At 42.4% G+C, this 25,555-nt stretch overlaps 1 protein-coding gene across 3 annotated transcripts in view; it reads right to left on the bottom strand.

Moving 5' to 3' along the window:
• Positions 1 to 25,555, bottom strand: part of GRHL2 (grainyhead like transcription factor 2) — a 71,503-nt gene that overhangs the window by 22,908 nt on the left and 23,040 nt on the right. For 2 of the 3 annotated variants that reach the window (XM_063327289.1, XM_063327291.1), the window contains exons 6-9: positions 22,933 to 23,089; positions 20,321 to 20,432; positions 14,748 to 14,842; positions 5,757 to 5,915 (exon numbers count right to left, since the gene is read on the bottom strand). In XM_063327289.1, the coding sequence (XP_063183359.1) occupies positions 5,757 to 5,915; positions 14,748 to 14,842; positions 20,321 to 20,432; positions 22,933 to 23,089 (523 nt within the window). The remainder of the gene's footprint in view (positions 1 to 5,756; positions 5,916 to 14,747; positions 14,843 to 20,320; positions 20,433 to 22,932; positions 23,090 to 25,555) is intronic. The other variant, XM_063327290.1, reaches the window with a different exon arrangement.

Raw genomic sequence — 25,555 nt, 5'->3', positions numbered from 1 at the left:
ACAGCAAGAGGAACATATCCACATGCAAGCTTGGAGGAGACGGGATGGACGGCTCAGGCAGCTGTTGCCACCACAACTTGCACAATAGGCATCCCGAGCCCAGTGCCTCTGCGATGGACAGAGTGTTCAGGCCAAATACTTTGTGTATCTATTGACTTAAAACACCCACAGGATTGCCATTGTCTTAGATCATGCCTGTGCTAAGCTTTTCCCCAAACTCTCTTCCACCCACCTTGTCTGGGGGTGGCATCACTTCACTGTGGCCAGCTTTGTAGAGGCATCTGAGATTTGCCAGTGCAAGAAGGCTACACTGACAGCTTGCCAACAGTGCAAGAGCTCTTACAGAAAAATACAGGCATTTCAAACAGGGAGAGCCCTCCAGAAACTGGAAAGCAATGTAGCATGGCCCTATTAGGCCCCAGGAACTCCTGGGAAGTTGCAGGCTTCTGTTATGTAAATACACTCCCAACAAGTTTAGAAAATAAAACTTGTTATTGACATAAAAAGCAGCAACACCTCCTTTGAAGTTCTCCTAATTTACTTTATAAATATGAATAGTCATGTTGTGAAGGGTATTAAAGATCCATATGCTCCCAGACAGTCAGCATGCAAAATTAAAGATTTTTTTCCAAATTAAAATTAGAAGTTTCCTTAAAAGAAAGGGGGGACGGGGAGGGGGAGGGAGGCAAGGAAAGCCAAAAATATCCATTCAAGATGGCAAAATTCACGCATAAACCAATGAAACAAGCTTGAAAAGAATGCAAGGAAAGATGTACTCCTGGCTCTGATCTATCAATAGATTTCCAGAGGCTGCAAGAGGTGGAGGAAGAAACAGCTCTTTAAAAAACATGAAGGTGTCTAACAGAAACATTGCCTCCAGACCCGGGTCCCAATTCAGTTGCCACTGACAGAAGACAAGGGAGTCAGAGTTGTGCCCTTATCAAAATTGTTTCTAGGGGCACATTTGTGTCTTTAAAGGCCACCCGTTCTTGGGCAGAAAGGAGCAAAACTATGCCTCACAGCCCTGTCCTGCAGAAGACGCATCCCCGAGAGCCCTGGGCTGCACAAGGTGGCTCTGCCAGTCAGCCACAGCCCTACCTACTGCTTGGTGCTGCCACTCTGCTGTCACAGGTAGTGGGACCAACCCTGAAAGTCATTTCATACACAGACAAGCATGAGTTCCCCCTCAGGAATGCAGAAACTGAGGAGGACTCAGCCTTTTATACACAACAAAGAATGTATGTTTTGCTGATTTTTCTTTAATACTCTCTGTAACTATGAACTTGGTAAAGCTTCACAGCTTTGTCTTCATTCAAGGCAAGATAAGATACCCCCAAGTCCCCTGGGGTGCAGGCAATCTCTGAGCAGGGCAGCCATTCCCACCCACCACTGCTTATTTGTGCCACAGCCGCGTTACTAATGTGGCAACTGCAATACCCACAAAACTATCTACCAGGCCTTCTGAGCTAGGAGAACCCCACATGGCACAGCGCAGGGATGCCCACATGATGTACGTCATTTTTGCCGGTGCTGAGACAGTGGAGCACAATGAGATTTTTGCATAGCAGAGCATTTCTGCTGGACAGTTTTCACAGCTGAGCCATCTGACACATACCTAATAAATCAGAGTTTGCATATCTCTTCATGACAGAAGAAACAACCCTCTCATAGGGGACTATAAATTAGGCTCTGATCAGTCAAATAATTGAGTACATCTTTCATTTTTTCATTGATGTCTGGACTTGGTATAAACGCAATAAGTACTTCTGCTACTACCCATTAGCAAAACACAGCCTATGAATTTCAGCTGATTCAAAATACTTCTTTTCCAAGTCTTCAGCTTATTTAAGCTTACGTCTTGCAGTCTAGCTCCAGCCTAGCAAAGCCCTTACCATCATAAGGACCACTGCCATCACCATTATGACGCTCATGCGTACACCTGTTTCTAGTTCAAGGCCAAAGCGTTCAGTATCTGGTAGGACAGGCCCATAGACTTCAGCCTTCTTCTCTCTAAAGCTGAACATTAATAGGCAATTAATACCCTGTAATAATCCATTTTCCCTATGACAATCCATACTGAAGACAAGAGAGCAGTAACTGCATATATTCCAAACAACATGTAGTTTTTCAGAGTAAAGAAAACGGGATTAATTTACTTGATTTTGGAACAATGTTATTGTATTTGCCAAGTCAAATGTTTCTGCTTCTTTTCAGCGAGGCTAATCACATACAGAAAATCAAAATATCTCTGAATCCCCAGTTCCTTCATACACAGTGGCTAAAGCATCTTGCAATATATAAATATAAATAGGCCTGGTAGCAAGTTTCCCTGACAACCTGCTTAAGGAATAAAAATTATATTCTCTTATCATAATGCAGCATCAGTGATGTGCACATGATAAAGAGACTGCAAGGGCAGAGAGAACTAGCATGGAGGAAACAAGACGTGCACTCTAACAGTTGCTTTGAAGATTGCCTACTGGAAAATAAACAGGGACGAAAGACTGGAGAATGAACAGGGAGCAAGCACATGATTACTACCTTTGCAGCCTTTATCTCCATACATTTATATCACAAAGCACACATTGGATGTGAGTTGGTGTTGCTATTTCATATGTAAATTAATACTGAATTTAAGCAACTGCCTGAGTAAATACTAAAATATATATAATATGTGCCACTTAGTTAAATGCAGTTTTATTTCTTCAGGGATACTCTTTCCACAACGGCTATGCAGTGTTTCTGCTGGAGGACATTAATTTATCAGCAAATGTTTTTTTTTAAAACTGGACACCTGTACCTGTGATTTATCTAAATTACTATACAAACACACCTACTGGTCCTAAAGAGGCACCATCACTGCAGAAAAAACATTTGTAAGAACACTGTCAGGCACAGAAACCTTTTTTCTTCCACGTTTCAAACAAAGATACATTTCAATACTTAGAGGGGAGGAATTTACTGTGCAGTTCCTCTTTGTAATAAATCAGGCACTTTTCTCATCAGCTTCTCTTTACGGTTGTCAGATTGGGGCACAATGGTGCCATTCACACTTTTAAACTGTATTAAAATTATTATATGTTTGCTGTTTTTTTTTAATGACCCTGTAATACTTTTTTTTAATTGATCATGACAAAAAGGTGGGCAATAATTGTCTCGGCTTCACGGCCTTTCCCCAACAGGCAGCAAACCAGCTGGGGAGGGCTACAGAGGTGATCAAGGGACTGGAGCACCTCTCTTATGAGGACAGGCTGAGCGACCTGGGGCTGTTCAGCCTGGAGAAGAGAAGACTGAGAGGGGATCTCACCAATGCTTATCAAAATCTAAAGGGCAGGTGTCAGAATAATGGGTCCGGACTCTTTTCAGTGGTGCCTAGAGACAGGACAAGGGGCAACAGGCACAAACGAGAACACAGGAAATTCAATCTCAACATGAGGAAAAACTTTACTTTGAGGGTGGCAGAGCACCGGCACAGGCTGCCCAGAGAGGTGGTGGAGTCTCCATCTCTGGAGACATTCAAAACCCGCCTGGACACGTTCCTGTGCAACCCGCTCTGGGTGACCCTGCTCTGGCAGGGGGGTTGGACAAGATGATCTCCAATGGTCCTTTCTAACCCCTACCATTCCGTGATTCTGTGAAACCCTGTCTCTGTCACTAGAGGGCAAGTCACAGACTCAGCAGAGGAACCGACCCAAGACAGGGAGCCTCCATTTAGCACCACCTCAACCGGTGCCAGGGTTTATTTTGGCATCTTGTAAAGATGAGGGTACCCAGCCCCACCAGCAACCTTCCTCTGAGCGTGACGAATCCTCCCAGTGCCACCAGCAAGTGGAAATTTTCCAACCATTTATTTACTTACAAAAGCACCGTGACAAACGGATGCCGGTAAAGATACAGCAGTGTCAGTGAGGGGAGAAGCAGGCCTCAGTCTCTTTCCAAGTGCCAATTAGCACAAACCGTCATGTGAATTGACCTTGATAATTTTAATTCATTTGCATCCATTCAACTAATTTTCGGCCCTGCATTAAGTTAAAAAGCTCTGTGCGCATGTATGCATGTATACATTTATATTATACAGATACAAATCCTATTATCGATACCCTTGAGCCCTCCAGTTCCCACTTGCAATATAGTTTTAATGTTGATAACACTTTAACTACCCCTGTGATCTTTTCTTCTACTTTGAGACAGTTTTGATTAAAAGACTCAACATCCATTTCCTGCTTCTTAGTCTGGATATTTGAAGTACCAATTAAGCCAACAGATGCAATGAACATGTATTATTCAAAATCTCCACCAGTTGTGTCTACAGGTCACCCTTGATGAGTTTGTGCTCTGAATTTCCTTTCTTTTTTTAAATAATTCAGATTTTTCTAATTGCTTTTCAAAAACAGGTAGATAACAATGACTTGTTACTTTGATATTTACTGAGCTTTTAACATCCAGCTGCAGCTTCAAATCTCTAAATATTTGACATTCAAAGTTACAATTAAAAGCGTAACATTTTGACTGCAAGAAGACCTCAGTGCATACATTTACATTCATTACTTTCCAAGTTTTTGCTCCACTAACATAACTGACTGATTAGCCCTCAAGATCCCGTTGTCAAGACAGCAACAGGGGAATGAACTGAAAAAGGGGAAGGAGCAACAGCATGGAGACCCGGAACAGTTGAACTCCTACCCTTTCCATTAAAAAGTTAATGCTACATATTGCCTGGGGCATGGCCTTTTGCCTTTCTATTCCCATCTGTAAGACGGGAAGACTAATTTGGATAAATTTCTGAGTCACTTAAAGAGATGTAGGTTCTTGAATCCCTGAACCTTGACTAGAACCCAGGCATCAGCTGCCCCCTGGAAGGTCATTCCCAGCAGGGTTAAAGCCATCAGCTGGCAGGTGTTAAACACAACTGAAACGTGGTCACACTCACATCTAAGAATCATCACTGAGGTAATATTTCTGAGCAACTGTTTCTACTCACTGTCAGACTCATTAAAACATGATCTGTGTTTTGGTGCTGAAAAATCTTAACCAATTCTCACAACAGAGTCAGGAAACCCATAGTAAAAATTTTGCAAAAGAAGGAATGAGCAAAAAAAGGAAAAGAAAATAGTTACTGAACTACAAAGTGAGAATGGCTAATATATTTTTCCAGTTTACTTTTAATAAAAAAATCCTAGCAACATTGAAGCTTCCAAAATAACGGTACGTAATCAAGTGGAGGGAAAAAAACCACCAGCTTTATCACTGGGACTCAGGGTTTTCCACTGTATCATAAAAAAGAGCTTAGCAGGCCTTTCAAAAAGGCCTGTACGTGCATTTCTCTATCAGAGACCTCTCCACAAAGTTTACACATTACCTATCCCAGCTGTTAGAGTGAGAAGGGATAACATCATCAGAACAGCACTTGCGTGAGCCTATGGTCAGCACTGACCTTCCAAGTAGAGACCTTCACCTTTGTGCTTTCTATGACTTTTTTGATACTCCTGTATCATGACCTATAACATGCTGTCCTTAAACACTCCAAGTATTGCTCACAAGCTGAGGAATCCAGGCCAAAAAGGCTGCAAAGCAGTAAAATAATTACATGATAACCTATTAGATTTATGATATAGCTGATATCCAAATTCTACCATGAAACACAATTCTTTAGGGAAAGAAAAAAAAAAAACATTTAATTAGATCTAAAGCACAGCAATAATAAACTGTCTAACAAAGTTCCTCTTCTATCCACAGTAATTGTGCTTTCCACTTACCTTGTCACAAAAAACCTTGATCTGGCAGTAGGCTCGGTGGATGGGTTTATTGCTGCGGTTGTTGTAGCTGTACGTATCAATCTGAATCATCAAAGGAAGCCCTTTTACTCCTTTTTGTGAGGAGAAGTCTGTGCTCAGGCAATTCACTGTGATGAAAATCTGTGTGCCAGAGAGATTGCTTTTAAAATGTAGTGCAAACAACAATTAAACTTCTGGAAACGCACATAAGCAAATTGGAAACTAAAAACAGACACCTCCCTCCGAAAAAAGATTTTAATTCAGCTACGATCCACACTCTGGCAATTCACACATTTATTCTCCACTTCTGTCCTAAGTCCAGCAAAGATGCTCCCATGCTGGGAAGAATGACAAACTATTAAGGTGTGTATCGATGCTTCAGTTTGGATCAGGAGCCCACATTTGAGATGAATCATTTGATGGCCCCAACTTACCGTGCTTTGGTTCACACCAGAGCGCTGAGAGTGCATGAGCTGGATTCTCTTTGGAAGAGCCAGAGCAGAAGATGTGTCCAAGGAGCACACCTCACATGCTCCAGCTGTTAATGGTTGCTTAGTCTGTGGGAACTGACTAAAGATAATCTCAGATAAAACCTCCTAAAAAGTGTCTCACGTGGATGTCAGGTCTTTAAGCCCTGACTTGTTTCACTCTACAAACCTGCTTTGTATGTTTGCACTATTTGTTAATATAGACATAGGAAGATCATCTTGCATCGTCCTTTCCAGCCATATTTTGGTCTGGTCTGTTCTTCTGAGAGCTCACAATTTAAACTCAGTGTGGCCAAAGAAAAGTCCTACCCTCCCCACACCCCCAATTCTCTTCACACTCTTCCTTCCTCCATCCCATCAACAGATACTCCTGATCTTCACTTTAAAGGTCCTTCATATCTTTCTTCAGTTTCAAAAATGCATCTCATCCTGTCTTTCAGTCAGGAAAGGAGTTTCTCAAACACTTCTAAAACTACTCCCTACCTCTTCGACATGTAGCATCCACACAACTTGACAGTGCCCTTGGTTCCGGGAAAGCCCTGCCTGCCTTTGTGTCAGAAACCCATCTCGTGCTTTCCTTCTATGCCCACTTATGTCTGTTTTTAGCCACCAGTCACCTCCTGCCCTCTAACCTCTATCGCTACTATGGGGCAAGGTGTTTGTTTGTGCAGCACCTGGCAGAAGGGTCTCCCATCACCTAGTCCCCCAAGGACTACTTTGATGCAAAGCAAGCATTGTGAACTGAAACATCACTGATAGCTTTCAGTCAGGATAGTGTGCATGAATCTTGAGAGATGAAACTGTATTAAAAATCCAACTGTTCTTCTCAGTGACAAATATGTGCATTACATAGTAATTTGGGCCAATTATTTATCGACCCGATTCTACTTTTCACTTTTCCTCAGTTTAAAAACTACAACAAAACCCCAAACTGTGAACTAAGGAAAAGGCCAGAGAAAAACGCCAGTACGTATTTCCTGAACCAGGCGGATGTGAGACCTGCTCCAGCAGAATGGGCGCTATGGGGAATGAAGAGGTCTGCGGGGTCTCTCAAACAGACCTGACGCACACACCTCGCTGGGCAGAGAGGCCAACAGGTCCCTGGGGTCTGGGAGGATTCAGGAAGGGAGAGCATGAAGGAACCCCTCCCTGATCCGCAAGCAAGGGAAAAAAAACAGTGACCAGAATACTAACATCCCTAAGAGAAAGGCAGCTTCAAATCGAGGGCTCCGGCAAGGCTGCTGGGGGGATACTTTACTCTAATAGCAGAAGTTAACATTACAGTCAGGCTTTTTACGATGGAGCCAGAGCAGCTTGTTTGCCTGACTGCGCTAATGGCACCTCCGCATTTCTGCTTCTGATTGTATCACAGAGCTGCATTTACAAATGAAATAGTTGAACTTTAACTGCGGGGAGAGGAGGGAGGCGGGGAAGGGCCCTAGGTGAAACTCTGATTTTGAAGCTGATAGTGTTATTTCTGTTTCAAATTACAACTTGATCTCCTCCAGCTCCAAAGGTAAGTGTGGATTCGGGTGCACATGCCTTTGAAATACGCAGGGCCTGAGTTTTCATTTGCCTTCACTCCCTCCTTTACAGTGTCAGGGCAATGCTTTAAAGTGCATGTGAACACAGAGCAGTGGAATGAGGTCTGGCATAAAACAGAACCTGGTCTTGCTATATTTTAGCCCATAGTTCTGCAGAGGGATTTTCCAAACTGTACATTAAAAGGTGAGAGGGGATGTGCAGCTATCCAGCAGTTTGTGCAGTTACCACCTTTGCTGCACACTCAGCTGAGAAGTGACAAAAGACCTTGTCCCACCTTAATCAACTACATACACTGTGTGTCATCTCTTCTGCTGCCTCCAGAAACTGAGCAGAGTAGGAGCGGCTGGGGAAGACAGACTTTATCGTTTTAGGAGTCCCCATACAGCAATAACAGATTATTCAGCATGAATAATAGATTGATGCTGTAAGATTCAATATCCTTGTCCTGACACTATAATCCATCAGGATCTCTCTGAGGAGCAATGACTGTACGTTCGTGCGCATGAAGTGTACTATACTTTCTGTCATATCATTTGCACCTCTCAGATAGACAGATGGATTCAAATTAACACAGATCATTTATTTTGAGGAAAATCTTCTGTCTCCACACAATCTTCTATTACCTTTCCTGCAAAGCATAACACTGACGTTGTATTTGGAAAACATGGGGGGTGCGCAGAGGGAGGGGGAAGAAGTTCTGTCACTTGAGTTGATTGTAGGTGGTTTTTTTTCTTTGCGTGACTGAAGATTTGCACGGTTTCAACACCGTGATGCAGCAGTGAAACGGGACCCGGGTAACCCTCTGGACAGTCCCCTTCTCTCTGCCCCTGCCCTGCCCAGAAACCTTCACCTCCTTGAGGCAGTGGCTGAGGAATGCACCTGCTCTGATTTCACCAGCCTGTCCAAGCACAGCCTGCCCTGCCCTTTACAACCCTCACCTCTCCCTCCTTTGCAGCTCCTGTCCATAATACAGGTACTCCCACTCGCAACAAGACAAGGAGCAAAACAACCCCATGGGCAGCCATGAAAGATTAAGTCCCATTCTACCTCTCTTGGAAGACACTCTGGTTTAAGAGTCTCCTTGCTCTGGTCTCTTGCATGGTAGAGTTACGTTGTTAGAAAATGTAGAGTTAAGTACAAATGACAGTAGTGGGAGTACAAATCACTGCTTTTTTTCCCCCCAGGGCCCTGTCTACACTTGACTTAGAACTATTTTAATGGATGTGACTATGGCTGTACCGGAATTCGTTTACAAACTCTTTTTTTTTTTTCCTGTGCAAACTAGATTTTAGCAATGTTCTGCTATCAGGAACAAGTTTGGGTTGTTGTTATAGTGATGTCTTTTTTTTTTAATGTCTGCATATCTTAGATTTGAGCAATTAATGATAGAGTTCCACCCATCTAGTCTCCAGCTCAGGCATGCCACTGGCAATGAAAAACTAATTTGGAGAAATATCTGGTGCCTGAGAAAGTTTCAAAAGTGGCCTAAGATAATGACAACTCTTCTGTTTGTTATAGAGCGTGCCTAGAAAAAGCACTTTCTCTTTCGGGGAGGGCGCTCCTCCACAGTGTAGCTGTTATTATGTGAATTACTGACTGTTTGTTAAACACTGCAGCATAATTAGCGACGTACAAGACACAAACACAGTAACCTGCCTTAAGAAAAAGCAAGGCCCAGAAATGCATTTCCCCTTTTATCATTTAATCCAGCCAATATGACTCCTGCTGCGGTCTCTCAGCTTATACACTTTAAAGGTCTACAGTTACGAAACCTCTAACATAAGCCTTTTATTACTATTTACATTTCTGGCTCCCATCGTCTTGGAAAGAGCCAAGGGCAGAAGGGAGGGAAGAGTGTGCTGTAGCACAAAATCAGAAACTTAAAGCAATTTCTCTACTGAATAGTGGTAACACATAGAAACTACACCTGGGTGATAGGTCTTTACAAAATCCAGTTTTAAAGGGGTTGATCCCTCCAGACTGTAACAACAAAGAGTTAAACGACTTGTCTCTTCAATGACTAGCATCAATCCCATCATTCCTCATATACACAGAAAGTGTGGCTTTATAGTTTCTCCTGCCAGCCGTTACCTTATAAATCCCATACAAAGGTAAGACCTTTGTTTTATTTCAATACAAATGTCTCCAGCAAATGTTTACACTACTCTTTTGAAGCTTCCTCAATCCACACCACACCCCAGCAACTACATAAAAATGCCATTTGCCTTGAATCCCAGATGCATACTTACTGAACCATTTGTATACACTGAAATTTCAACATTATTTGCTACCACAGGTTAACTCTTCTTTAATATACTCAAGTGTGTGCGCATGCATGACATATATATATTAAAAAATACATATGCACGCATAGACACATAGACGTGGTTTATTAAAACAGTTGCCAAGTCTAATCCTACATAATTTCTGGTACTAATTCCCCCAAATAAAGTCTCTTCCTCCAACCTTTAAATTTTGAGACTAAAGAAAAGATTAGTTTACTCCCTAATGAAATGAAATTTGATCTAAGAAAGGAGATTAATAATTAAGACCAAAGCAATTCTTACACCAGTCAAAGCTTTTCCTAAGAATTGCTAACAATGTTAAAGAAATATGGATTGTCACAATAAAAATCACTGATAGACTGTGCTGTTCTATCAGCTTGATTTTACAGTTGTGCCCATTGGAATCATAGCTCACTTTGGCCCACAATATCCAAGAACCTAATCCTGCAAATCACTCACTCATTGAAAACACAGCTCATTACTGCATGGGCTATGCCAAAACTCATTAAATAACTGGAAAGGTTCCCAGAGGCTTCAGCATACTTTGGATTAAAGATCTACATTTCAGTTAAATATAGCAGGACAATGATTGCATGCAAGTATACACAACAACTGCACAGCACACAACTACTGTACACACCAAAAAGCATGTGCCAGCACCTGCCTGAATAACATCTCCGCCAACACGTCTGCTTACTGCACGTCCAAGTTGCAGCGCTTTGCAGAAATCAGTAATTTCTTGATACCACTGAAAAGTACTTTTTTGTCTGCTTTAAGACATTTTTCTTTAGCAACTGTTCACTGAAGTCACACTTTTGAATTTAAGGTTATAAAGTGCTTTCCATAAGAATATACAACTAATGTACTGTTTCAGAGTAACATCGTCCTAACCATTTTCAATTAGCAAAGTATTAATCAGAGAGAAGGCATCTCTCAAAGAGCTGGTATGATTTATGACAAAGATATTCTCCTTTGACCAGGAGAGTTCTGGTTCTTAATTCTCTTTCTTGCAAACTAACTTGTGTCAGCAATCAGACTGCAAGCAGGCAGATGTGTGCCTATCAAAAAGGAAGCTGAGCTCTCTGTTCCAAAGCCTCCACCAGAACTTTGTCAACCAGCCAGATGCTGCAGCAAAATCTCCTGTAGGGAAACAGCAAAGCAACTACCTACCTGCTCGCGTATCATAAAAAGACTTTTAAAAGATAGTCAAAAAGTCAGCCAGTTCTTGCTAATTGTTGTTTCCTCACCTTTTTTTTAAAGAACTCCTTTAAAAATACCAAACATAGTATTCAGGTTCAACCAAAGGGAGCCACAAATCACCTTGCTCATAAATGTTGCATATTTATATATAGAAATAAATACAGGAGTGAAAGGAAGATCGACTGTACAAAAAGAATTCTTCACTTCCTACCTCTGCTTTCTTACTGCACAGTATTTTTGTCTCAAGGCAGCATAAGAAAGAGTTTGACATGGCTGTAGAGCCTGCCCCTCATTTCCCTGTATCCTGCCCTGAACCACAAGCCCCACCGTGACCTCCATACAACGGACCCAGCAGAAAAGGATATTGTTCTAGAAAAACGTAGGGATGTGCCGGGCCCAACTCTGCTCTGCCAGAAGGCAAGGGGACTGCTGTTCTCGACCAGATACAGCAGTGGAAACGCTGTACTCTGACTTTGCTGCTGTTCCCTTAGTCCATGGAAAGCAACGGTGAGATTATTCCACAGCTCAACACGAGCTGTACCAGATTCTCTCTTCCATTGACTTGTTCTGCCAAGCAGCAGTTGGAAGATGAGGGACCGAGCAGCAAGGAGCTGGAGCCAACACCCCAGTTCCCTTCAGGTTACCGAGGCGATGAAGAGAGGCCTCTGCCTGTACTCTCCAAATGCCTCTTTCTCCCACATAAGATCCAACTGAGACGCTGCCTTACAAACCCTTCGCGGACTGTTAACAGGCAGGCTCTGGCTGTCACACTCACACACCCACGTCCTGAAGGGCTTCCCAGAGGAGGGGACTGCCCTGCTTGCCTGTGGGAGGAGAAATCTGACTTTAAATCGGCTGCCCTCCAGGTGGAGTAGGAAAGTGAGAAATCCGATGCCCCAGATAAATCTTCCTAGATGTGGGATTTAGTCTCCCAAGAGAGACAGGGATATTTGGTTAGATGATTTCTGCTGCTTCTCTTTGATTTTTCGAGACCGCTCCCCTGTGCGCTTCCAAAGACCAGACTTTTCTTTATTTCTTCCGGGGCCAGTAGAGCGCTTCATCACATCACATCTCAGAGGCCCTGGAAAGAACTGCTCTGTGCCGCTTTTGTCTGACTCAGAAGAGAAAGGTCTTTGTGCCTGTGAGGTTAGTTTTAATCTTGAAATTGTGGTGAAGAGGGAAAACAACACTGAGCAGAAACAATGGAGCCAGTTTAAAGATCATCGTTCAAAAAGCTTAAGAAAGGAGAGTATGTAATTAGGCCCTGAAATTCTTCATCTCCTTGGATGAGGTAATTGCTGGAGAAAAAACAGCCTTCAGTGACGTGCCCAGAGTCCACAGCTTTCAAACACCGCAGGGGCATCCTATGGGAATCCCCAGACCCAGTGCAACTGGTTATTGTATTAGACTCTCCAACAAGAGCAAGCATGTGGGTACGTGTACACGTATGCGGGGAGGGAAATACTTTAGAGCACAGTGATAAGCCTTCAGGTACAACCTGATTTATGCCTGATAGACCAATACCAAAGCATGTTATGAATCCTCTTACTTTTATCAATACATTTGCAGTTCAAGCTCCTAAAAGATCAGATATTTGATAACTACCCCCCAAAATAAATATGTATAAGCCAATTTGCACTTTAACGTCTACTTCCTGCAGAAATACGAGTGGCTTGCTTAAATTTCACTCCTGACACTTTTTTAATCTAGCAACAGTAAGAGATTCGTCATTTTAAAATCTTACGATGTTATATTTCCAGTGACGATTGCGAGAGTTGTGTTGTTGATGTTCTGGCACCCAAGGCAGGAGCAATGTGAATGGTGTGAGATTAATAACACCTGACATTAGTGGATGTGACTTTCTTGCTCCCAGATCAACGTGGTGCCTTGCCACGTCTGGCTTGCAGCTGCGAACCAAGTGTGTTAAAGCACTGCCGGCCTTGGCAATGGGGATGGTAGCTGCTGGTGGGACGAGACTGCCATGCTCTAGCCCTGGGAGGGCTTCCATAAAGGTCCTTCGTGTTGGAGATCCCAAACCTGCATTTGCTGTATTTGCTTGCGTAATGATCACACACACACAACGGTCGTCTGTTGTGACTGCAGAGGACAACATACCACTGCATTTTGAAATGGAATCACATAATAGGGGAATATCTGGAGTGGTGAGAATGTCATCATTACATGAGTAAATACAGCACCATTAGCAACGGGACCAAGTACAACTCTGCATACCAAGGCCAGCTTTTGAAAGAGCTGGGTGGTTTTCAGAACTATTGTCTTTTCTTTTGTGCTCTATTCTTTTCAGATGTGCATCAGAGATGAAAATCCCTGTTGCTACAAACCTCAGCACCTTCAGTCAGCAAGTCAGGACAGCGAAGGGTAACGCTACCACTCCGTGCTTGATGCAATCTCTCACCGGACTCGCTCGATGCAATCTCTCTAACGCTCTGTTAGAAATGCAGTGGGGAATCCTGCATAAAGATGTCTCTGTATTTGAAAGATCCTTAGCATTACTTGAACATTGGACATTTTGTATTCAATAGGAAAACAGTATCAAAGAGCTTCCTAAGCGCAAGAGTGTTTGCTGTTTATTATTTCTACATGCCCAAGAGTCTCGCATTACCCCCACTCATTTTACGCAGCCTATTTCCCTTGTTGTTTGCTTTCTGGGGGCCAACTTCTTCTTGTAATTACCGGCAGCTTTTCATTTCTCCTACACTAGTCCGTGCAGCTGAAACACTCCGCCACCCTTTGGATAACCTTATCTATAAGAAACTTGTTAAGGTGCTCTGCTGTCCTGGTTCATAGGTGCACTGTAGCAGTAACATCCCCAAACGCAAAACCTCATGTCTGAAGGTACTTGACCATTTAAAAAAAAAAAAAAAGCAAGAAAGAAATAATGCAGCAGTCCTCAAAAATACATTCATTCCCAATTGCAAGGACCATCTGTGTAACACTATAAAAAATAATGACACAAACACAAGGGAAGACATAGTCTAGCATACAGAATATCGATTATTGGAAATGTTAATGCTGTAGAAAGGAAACTGCTAATTTAGAGAAAGAAAATATTCACCTTGTGTCCTACACTGACTTTGTGAGTAGGAAAAAAACTTTTACTGTTTTTTTAAATGGAAAATTACTGAGAGGCCACACGTAGAAACTACACAGTGAGAGCCCTGCAGGTTTTCCTCAGAACTACACCTCTATTTGTCGGGTGACACAGGTGTGAACGCAATACCATCCCAACAGCCGTTACGTACCGTCTTGCCTTTTACAGATGGCCAGAATCCCTGGGGTCAGTGAAGGACCACATTTGCCTGGCTTTGCAGAGACTGAGCTCTCTCACCTCCACCTACCTTTCTTATTATTTGTTAAAAAGAAGAAAAGTGGAAAAGGTGACTAAGGAGGGATGGTACTTATAACGGGATACCATCTGCATGGTTTTTCCTCACCTTTGCCTCCTCATTGACATCCCAAGTAAAAGACACAGCATTGAACGCGATTTCTTCAATATTCCCAATGGTATTAAAACTTTCCTTGTAATCAGCTGTAAGAAATAACAAACAAAAGACTCATGAAAAAAGTTTGAACTTCCTCTTTTACAATCCGTAGTACATCTTTGCTTTTTCAGCTGGGTTGTCTAATGCATGAAAACTACCTCTTGTATTGTTTATGTTGCATTATTAATAAACTTAATTGCAAAGAGGTAATATACTGCAGCTTGAGAGTACTTCATTAGCTAATGTCCTTCCAAAATGTTGCTTGCTCTCAAAAGGGAATTATTGTGACTGTAGTGGGAATGAGTGGGTGCATTCATTAGCTTAGCCAATGGCCAAAATTGGAAAATTAATTAAAAGCTACTGAAACATTTAAAGGGCCTGTTTAAACCTTGACGTAAATAAATAACATTATGGTAAATCCTAAAGAAGCTTTCTAAAAAGCTAAGAGCTATCACTGGAGGAAATAATCATTCCTTGCCCAGCCATTTCAACTTTTCCAGGAATTACTGCACTGGGTGCTGGATCTCCGTTTAAAAAACACTGAAACAAACAAACAAACAAACAATAAGCAAAGAACCAAAAATACAAAGATCCTTTCTTCAAAGTGTGTATGATACTAAAATAGCGAACAAACAAGGTATTCTTAAATTGTCCAACTACAAAATCTACACCTTTTTCTCACTTCTTTCCAAAGGGCTGTTAATATTCTCAATAAGCTAACATTTCAGAAGGAATGCAAAGCAAGAGGAAGGAAGTCCAAATGTTAAAGATGACCCACCCCCCCAACCCCACCAAAAACAGTAAGGGCGGAAAACCATGTAAGACAGACAACTTCCAGGTCTTCTTCATAAACAAAAAGAGGAACAAGACCCCTTTTTTTCTGCCTTTGCCAGCCAGCTTAACACACTTTCTTCTTTTTGATGACAGATTAAGAGAAAGACCAGGTTTGTAAGGAGGTTAATATCTGCTTGATTAAAGGAACTTCCAGATTCTTCAGGCAAATGCATCAACTCTCTTTGGGACACAGACATTTCCTTAGAATCCCCCCAGGGCTGTAACGGCTTTAATTGGAGTCGGTGCCAGAGGGCTGAGATTATGTCACGCAGCAATCTTGATCTAATGTTTGCCCAAATCTGCACTTCAGAGGCACACTGAGTTTTGTAGTCAGTTATAGAAAAAGGATGGTTTTGTATTCTATAAATGAGATGCCCAAATGGTTTCAATATTCATTTCCTTTGCCCTCCTAAAAATAAACTGTTGGTCTCTAAAAAAAAAAATTCTAGGTAATAACCGTTTTAAAATCATTTATAACAAAACCATTGCTGCAAGGACAATTACTTAGAATAGAATCATAGAATCGTTTAGGTGGGAAAAGACCTTTAAGATCATCAAGTCCGACCGTAAAGCTAACACTGCCAAGTCCACTACTAAACCATGACCCTAAGCACCACATCTGCACGCCTTTTAAATCCCTTTTCCCTGATTTGAAATGCAGGGATGCTGGCATTTCATGGGGCAAGTGAAATTTTGTGCCTGGGATACATGAATGTTTTCGGAAACAGTAAAAATCCACTGTTCTGACCATGGGAACAGCACAGGCTATTTGGTGGTGATGCAGCAAGTGAACATGGTGTTTGAGAGGGTGGGCAGGCTTTTCATTCCCACCATGAACTCAGATCTCCTTTCTAAATGAAGTCATTGGCTTCACTATCTAAATTCAGTGTGGGAATGCAAATGAGGAATTAGAAGACACATAAGTAGTTTAATATGCATGTGCACACATCCACCCACCCCTTAAATTTATGATTCACCACAAAGTGCCTCGTGCAACTGACTGCTGCATATGGGCGTGCTGTGTAGGTGCACTTTGGAAAGACATGAACAAGATGTCTTGTAAAGACACATGTTTTCTTCTCCTAAAAGGCTGTCAGAACCTCGCATCCCAGCAACCCTTCCCTTCCCCCAACACATGCCTCCACTTCCTTAATTGCCATACACAAATCTCACAGAGTGTCTATGTGACATGCTGGTTAAAAGCAGAAGTGCATCCTATTCTCCTCAATTTACAGATAATTAAAGAAGGATCCTCAGTAGATTAAGAAAGCATTTACATCCAAGGATATTTGAAAGTTGTTAGTGCGACTACAATTTGTCCTCTTCTGCTGCTGTGAGTTACCAGAAATAGAAAATTGGGATGATTCAATATGCAAGTAAACAGCTCTACAGGAATTATTTCCTCTTTTGTTGGGTAAACTGGATATTAAACAACAGCAAATTTCAACATTGAACATTCATTTGCATGCATTATGTACCATTGTAGTAGCTTGTGTACTGTGCACATAAATAACACAAACTATCCTGCAAAAAAATATGGGCAAGACTCTGGAGCACAAAAAATTACAATCTAAAGCTTCCACACCCACCCTTTACGTCCATGTTTAAACCTGCTTCAGTATGTCAAATTATGATACTGATTCTAAATAATCAGTATTTGCTGCAATCTAGTGTTGTATTCTTTCTTTGATACTATTTTAAAAGAAAAATCCAATGTCACAGCACAGCACTGTGGAAAAGTCAGGTTACTTTTTTCCTTCGCTCCTGCTAAAAACAGTGAAAGTGCTTCCCTCCTTCTTCAGAAAAATCCATAAACAGCAGCATATAGCCTAAATTCTGGAAAACACCTTTCCTTCTTGCTTAATAAGCGTCAAGTCCTCAGGTTGATTCCTCAAGCACTAAGGACCTGCTTACACGTAAGCACATGCTTATCCTATTAATTTTAAGGCATCTTCAGACCCAGTACCACATCTCATCCATTCAATCACCCTTCCCCCCAGGAGGTGCACCGGCCAACACACAAAACAAATTAAAGCAGTGACCCCTGCGTGTCTGGAGTGAGGGAACAAGTCACTCTATTTCCTCTGACCTCCAGAGTACACCTGCAGGCCAGGAGGCAGGCAGACAGACCTGTGCCACCCATGAAAGCAGCACGAGCAGAGTCGTCACCCCTGTCTGAGGGCTGAATAGCTGCACCCCAGAACTAGAACATCCCAAATTCATTTGATCCTCTGCCTGCTAAGGGCTTAAAGGTGCATCCATAAACAATTAAAAAGGATTCGTAGATGTTAAACATATGCTACAAACATTAAGTTATAACAGTATTAATGATTATAAACCTCTATGGAACAGGTTGCAACGATTTATGGCTATTTACAGATAATTTTAAAGGAGCCTAATACGTGATTAACCCTTTATATACTATTGAGAGTTGGGAGAGAAATCCAAACTAACCGAGAAGTGGGGCTATGAGCTGATTGCCAGACCATCCCCTGAAGATGGGACAAACCTAATACACACCCCTGTCCTTAGCAAGCTTCTCTCACTGCCTGTTCAAATGGTTCTCCAGGGCGTATCCTGGCATTTGCTAATCTCCCTCATAGACACCTCATTCTCTCTGTTAACTACATAGGGCCTGGATGCTCACCCAGTATTCCTTTACAGGAGCCCTTCAAGGATCTGAATTTTGAATGTAAAGGGAAATCTTCATAGAACCACGCAATAATTTAGCTTGGAAGGGACCCCTGGAAGTGATCTGGTTCAACTCCTACCCTACCCCTGTTCAAAGCAGGGCCAGCTTCAAGTTTGGATGAAATTGCTCAGTGAGATCATCTGATGAGAAAACTGCAAGATTTTGCTAAATGCAGCTTGATGCTTGTATGGTAAATATAGTTGGGAGCCATTCTGCCCTAATAAGCCCAACATCCACAATGTAAGTCCCAAAGAAAATGAAATGTACTTCAAAAACACTGCACTTGGTAAGAGCTAAGGCCGTATTTCAATCGTTCTCAAGAAAACACTACTGAGTAACATCTAGGTCTTTCTTCTGGAAACGTTGAGATGAACTGTGCTCTTACAGTTCTTAGGTCTGACAGGGAGTGCTATGTCAGTAAGTCTTACTACACCAGGCTCATGTTTGCAGCCCAAATAAAGAACATGCGCCAAAGTGCCTCAAAAGTCAGCACAGAGCTATTTCATCTCAAACTTAATGGAAACGTAAAAGGCATTCACTTTAACACAGATAAACACATGGCTCACGCACAGCACTTGTTTTGCAGAGGGCTATTTTACCGAGCGTGCATCGTAAGTTGACTCGTTTGGGTAAGGGGACTGAAATGTGCCGGTACACCACGAGTGCAGTGGAGTCGGAGGGTGCTGGCACTGCGGTGGAATGAGCTCCTCAGCACATACTTTCAAAGGTATGAGCATTAGCACTGCAAGCTTGTAGGGACTAGCACAAAAAAACAGGCAGCCTTCAGAAATAGCTGTGACGTGGCATACTTGCTCTTTTAAGGTGTCATGATAGGAGTCATTTCGTCGGGGGTGGAGGTTTTACTGCCTTAACTACCCCAAAGGACAAAAAAAAAAAAAAAATCAGGGAAACAGTTCAGCCGGAACTATGGTGATAAGACAAGAGGCAGAGAGGAGATTCAGGAAGAGCTGCTTTGACCAACACACTTGACTTTAAATAATGCCAGCCTCAGTGAAGGCTGCAGCATTTGAAAGTGGAAAGGCACTGGGTGAGTAGGACCACTTCGGGACCGATTCCCAGCACTGGAGGTGTTCGATCACCCCCGAAGTCCTGCAGTGCTCTTTCCAAGCAACCCTGCTTTTTTTTCCCCCCACCTCTCTGCCCCCTCTCATTCCTGCCATTCGATGGTTTGGTTCCCTCAGGCGGTCAAAACAAGATAGACTTTGTCTGCTTTGGTCTCGCCGACTCGACTCCTTTGACTGGAATCCGCTGCAGATGGCTGCGTGTGTAAACTGCACGTGGGAGGGGAGACGCGCTTGATGTCTAGACACTCCCACAGATTTCAACTTCAGGCTCCTTGGCAGCAGGTACGTGTTCTTCCTCTGCTAAAATCTCCCAAGCATGCAGATAGGGCAGTTGTGTCTGAAATGGGCTTGTAAATACCTTAGATGGGATGAACGGTAAACAGGTGTCTCAGGACAGCACACCAGAGCTCGCTTCTCCCTCACTCCTCTCTGACACGGCTCAAAAACTGGGGGTGTAGGAGTCCTGTGCGCTCCTCTGCAGTCACCGTGATGATGGAGTCTTCACTCTCAGCCTGCACTTACACACCAGATTAGCTAATGTAACTGTTACGTGGGCTGCTACTCTCACTGGATCAAAGAGTGGATCAGTCTTTGAAAAACTAAAGGAAACAAACGCGCTGCCACTCCTGAAGAGGTGCAGGCCTCGACTTCCCAGCAGCAGAGGGTGGAACACCATTAAATACACATGCAAGGGGCAGCTCTTCTTTGTGACTACTGAGGACCATTCCTTCTGCATGGTCTCCATCCTGCTTCATATAGTGCAGTCCTAGCAGGGATGAGCCATTGCTAAAAACTGTGGTACAAGCCTTGCAACCATTGCCAATATATCGCACCACATCCCTGTGCAAGGTACCAGAGTTTTCCACATTCTGCAATCTTCCCTGAAACATCTGGAGATCCTCTTATACACTCACCAATGTCGAGGACCCTCTGTTTAGCTGTGTGCTGCCGAGAATGCCAGTACTTCCAATATTTCAGCTGTTCGTCTCTGTTTTTATCCTCACTGAAAACAACCATGACCACGCTCTAAGAAAATCAACAGCACAAGTTGCATTAGTTAATATAATTAATAGTCAGAAACACAAAAATTAAAATCTCCCATATACCTCTAATGCCAATACAGTCACTGCCCTCCTCGGTACTTTGGGTTTTATTCCAGTCCAATATTGCAATGCCCTTAAAGACACGGGGCAGAAGAAATGTAGTTTTAAAATAATGCAGGGCCTGGGATTATGTTCTTGATAGTCCAAATACAATTTTATCATATTCTTAGATCTAAGAAGTCCAAGTTCCCTTAAGTAAAAAGTGGTCATTTCAAAGTCAGAGGATCCCCAGTTCCAATTCTGATCCAAGTCCAGTCCAAATGTTGGAGTTCAGATTCCTTGTCACTCTGGAAGATGACATTACACTGTAAAGGGATGTATTGTTACAGAGCTCAGGCTCACTGACTAAAGGCAGGGCATTTTTAATTTTATCATACATAGTCCAAATATCCTTCTTGGTAGCAGTACTCTTGCATATATGTAAATTAATGACAAACTCAGTGTGACTATTTACTGAATTTTCCTGAGCTTTTCAGTTCAGGTTCTGAATTCCTTTTGTTAAACTGTGATTCAAAGGAAACAGATTGAAACTTTATGCAAAACTTCACATGAGTAATAAAGGCTTTTTAAAAAATGCCTGCTGTAAGCAAGTAAAACAAAAAACACAAAACAATGAAAGAATGCTCATGCTAGGTAAACTGAAGTGGAAAGAAATCACTGATAACAAAAAAATCACTTTTAAATATCTTCTTTTGATATCATTCTTCCTTTAACCCTGAGTCACCAAGCTCATAAAAAACACCACGAGGCTGGTATAAGCTGAGGAGCTGGATCACGACTGATTCATGATCCACATCCCTCCACACAGTCACCACCGTAACCCCCCACGTGCTCTGTGACCTTCTCCGTTCCACCTATGAAAGCCGAACATCATCACTGCGTCCTTCCATGTCTAGCTACTGTGTGGGCACAAGGCAGTACGTGCCGTGGATGAATCCTGAGTTATGCATGTGCATACTGGCCGGCCATCAGGGATGTGCTGGCTGGCCAGCTGATGCACTAGCCAGAACTGGCAGCACAGACTGTCACTTTTCCACCAAGGGCAGCATTAACCTTTTTCCTCTACAAACCACTGACATGGAACTTGTAGAGGTTTAATACCTTCAAAACCTCTTGCCCCTCTGTCAGGTTTGGATGGAATTGGCAAAAAATTCGACAGCCACTTGGCTGGGAGCCTGGCAACCAGGACATGATCATGAAAGTTGTGTGTGGTTTCACAGTCTTCTGTAAACTGTACATCCTCCAAAAGAAATGGGTCTCATCTCTCCTTTACCGTTTCCACCCTTCTGCTGCCACAGCTTCAAAACTCACGTAGTTGTGCAGTGAATGAGACTTATGAGGACTGGTTTTCAGGCAGGCCAGTGAGCTCCTGACTCCTGTTTCAGCTATACAAGTGCAAAAGATGGCACCATAAAGGGGGAAGGAACAGGTGGCTGCCAGGGAAAGAGACTTTTCAGCAGCAGAGAAGTCTTACATCAGCTTCAGCCAACAACAAAACACCATCATCAGCCTCCTGTCCTTAGGAAACAAGGCTAAAACTTAACTGCTATTCAGGTTTACAAATCATTGCCTCTCCTTGGGAAGAGCCTCTAAACTTCATGTATGATAAAAACATATATGTTGTTGTCTGCTTCACTGCTCATGTTGACTTTCATTGGTTCCTTTGACTAAAGTCAGAACGTTTTTACAGTACTTCATTTATTTGGATGGAAACACTTTTGCAGCCTCATCCATATGCAGCCCTTCCAGCTTCAGGGTGAAATTTGCAGGGCAGGAACTCTGAGGCTCATTTTTCATTCCAAGGTTACTGGGTTAGGATTTGCTTACTCAAAAACATTACCAGGGAAATCAGGAGGGCTGTTTACCAGGTAGATGTTGCTGAATACCCAAGCTACAGTTCTACCCACAGAATCTAAAAGGAAAATCACCTCTTTTGTCATACTTTTGGGTGAATATCAAGCGAAAGCTCACACTTAGATGATGTAAATGACTTTAAATTTATGTCACAAAGGATGGCTTCAAATCTTCACATTTTATCTGAAATGCACTGGAAAAGCAGGTGCTGAAGTGCACAAGTGACTGAAGATGGACTTACACAGTAGCAGTTCTCCGATTTCTTTCTTTAATCATGGCAATGATAAGTTCATCAATGTCAAGTGCAATTGCATGTGCAATTACCATTCTGCCCAACCATAAATTGAAGCAGATATGTATATAATTAACTAAGACCACAGTTTTGAAAAAAATGGACCTCAAAATATTTGAGACCACCATCAGTATTACTCTCCCACCTCTACACTGGGCATAAGAGTAAGCCTGCTCTGCACTCTCCCAGAAGAAAAAGAATAATTAAAAAACAACCAACCACAGCTACATTTATCTGCAGAGCTCCATTCACATCTAGGAAAGAAATTGGACTATACCCTGACTTTGCTGATGGGATGCCGGAAACATTTGTTGTCTCCCGTCTCGCTCAGGGTGATGGCGTAGAACTGTCCTTTGTTCAAGTAGGTCATGGGCCCCTCCCCTTGCTTTTGACGCAGAGATTTGGTAGCTTCTAGCGTATACTGAAAAGTGCTGCTGAAAAGACAGGGAGAGAAACACCAACAAAATCCACATCACTTGCTCCTTTTCTCTTTGTCCCCATTTATTACGTATTTTATGCATTGTATAAGCAAGGCATAAGAAACTAATAATAAAATTCCAGGAAAAGGTCACACAGATATTTAAAAATGCAATTGTCTTTCTTCAAGTTCATCAGATCTAGCAATCAAGCATAAAACTATGTGGACCATAAGTCTCTTGGAGTAAATACTACACCTTTACTTTCTCTGAAAAGAACCATCATGAAGTACAAGACTACATACCCCACAGTGGGAGTGCCAGCAGGGAATTCAGTGTGATTTGGAGGAAACCAGCTACCTCCACAGACATAGAAACTTAGAAGTGTCACAGAAAGAGAAATTTTAAAAAAAGCAAAACAAAACAAAGAACAAACATGAGAATAAAATTTGTTGCAAAAGATGGGCACAGAGAATGGAAACGCCAACTGCTACTTTCAGCACAGGGCAGAGGAGAAATACAACCAGAAGGGACAGTAGGTTCATTTGTTTGAAGACAACATGCAATCAAGGTTTTTATAAGCTTTCTTTTCAAAATTAATCAGATAGAACAAAGTACCTATGTTTAGTTGTATCTGCAATCAAGTAATCTCCCTTAAGAAAAAGACAAAAATCAGACAAAAACCAGAGTTTGCTCTTGTGTTGGAAGTCAGATTTTAGAAAAGATCCTCCTTCACAGGAGAACTTTCCACCTTTAAAGCAGTTCTCAAACCATGAAAGTTAAAGCTCCATTAACTAGTGAACCGTTAGCTGAACACAACTGTCACAAAGCCTCTTCCAGCTGCCTCCACCAGTAACGGGCTTGAACAATAATCCAATAAAAACAATGCCTGCAGTTCCTCACATTCTGTTAAATGAAAAATAATGTTAACCTTGCAGAAAAAATTTTCTCTTCAAACTGCATTTGGTCACCACAGGAAGCTTAATGCAAGGAGTCATGTGCACGATGTCCTCACAAATTGGGAGATACAGGGAATGCATTTTCACAAAGGTCCTAATTCAGCAAAGTATTTAAGCAGTGCTGGAGCAGAACCAAAAGGACGAATATGTTGGTCCAAAACAACAGTCCATCCTTAACCTTCTAGTTCAAGCAAATACTCTGGATCATCATAACACTGCCATAGCAATATGGAAATAAAGGGAAGACAAAAACGTACTTAACTACCCAATGGAAAAAAAAATCACTAAAATGCATGAATAATAATAACATTTAAATCCCCACTTGTAGAGAAGGTAGAAGAAAAAAAAAAAGCCTGATCCACTGTCTTTCCATGCAGAGGAAGAAGTGTCAGACAGTTTAGTATCAATTATTTAGTTTACTATCAAGACAATTTCTAAGTGTTTCTGATTAGTATAGCTTATACATGGAAATCCAGTCATTTTCCCAGTTGCTTAAAAGTTACAAATCAAAGCAAGACTAAGGCAAAAAGCAAACACTAACCTATACCTATCCAACCCACTGATAGCAGTACCAGCACTTCCCAACAATGCAGTTGCTGCCGACACGAAGGCTCTTGTGCACAGTGGAACGGCAGCATGAAGTGGGCTGTAGTCCCCTCCACTGCCACCCACCGTGGTGTGTGCTGCCGCAGTCCCTCTGTCCCGTGTGCCAGGGGAACAGAGGCTCTGCGGACACTGGCAAGCGGTACGGCCCCATCTGAGCGGACTGGAAGCGCAGAAACCACTGGTGCTGCGGACACAGCATCCACCCTGCTGCATGTGCTTGTCCTTCGGATTGAGGATCCATTAGCGGTGGAGGTACACCCTCTGATTGAGAGTCAGGGACGCGTACCAAAGCATGCCGAGTGCCCTGGGAGATGCACCTCAAAACCTCTCACCAGACAGAAGGCCTAACGAGGAGGTGTGCTGAGAAGGGCTCAGGATGAACCAAAGTCAGACAGATCGTGTCTTAACAGAGCTGCCTACAGTCTGCCACGGTCTGGTCTTCTGTTTCCTGGCACTCTGTATGTCTCAGAAAAGATGTCAAAAAATGTAGATCCCTGACAACACTGCAACTGGCCAATTTTGCAGTAGCTGCGTGGTACCACTTGGGAATTTTCTTCTTGTTCCCAGCCAGCAATCAAAGCATGCCCTATAGCAGTAGGATTACTATTACCCTTAAAACTTATTGCAGCCACTCAAATTATTATAATACTATTCCGAATCCCACCATGAGTGCTAACTAAAGCCCTGTGTCATCGTTAAGGGATCTTCTATCAGGCCTCCAATTACTTTCGTATTCACCACTGCTTTTTTTCAATCTGAAGATTTCATTTCTGAGCACTTATCGCTTCCAGGTAAGCCCCAGAAAAGATGTATTTTGTTTTTCTTAGTGTGCATTCAGAAGTTTCATTCTAACACAGACCTGAGCCATAGCATGAAAGACTTAATGTCTGAGAATTGTTAACGATGCCAATGCTTCGGG

Source organism: Chroicocephalus ridibundus, chromosome 2 (genome assembly GCF_963924245.1).
Source record: "Chroicocephalus ridibundus chromosome 2, bChrRid1.1, whole genome shotgun sequence".
NCBI lineage: Eukaryota > Metazoa > Chordata > Aves > Charadriiformes > Laridae > Chroicocephalus > Chroicocephalus ridibundus.
This window is presented reverse-complemented; position numbering and strand designations above follow the sequence as displayed.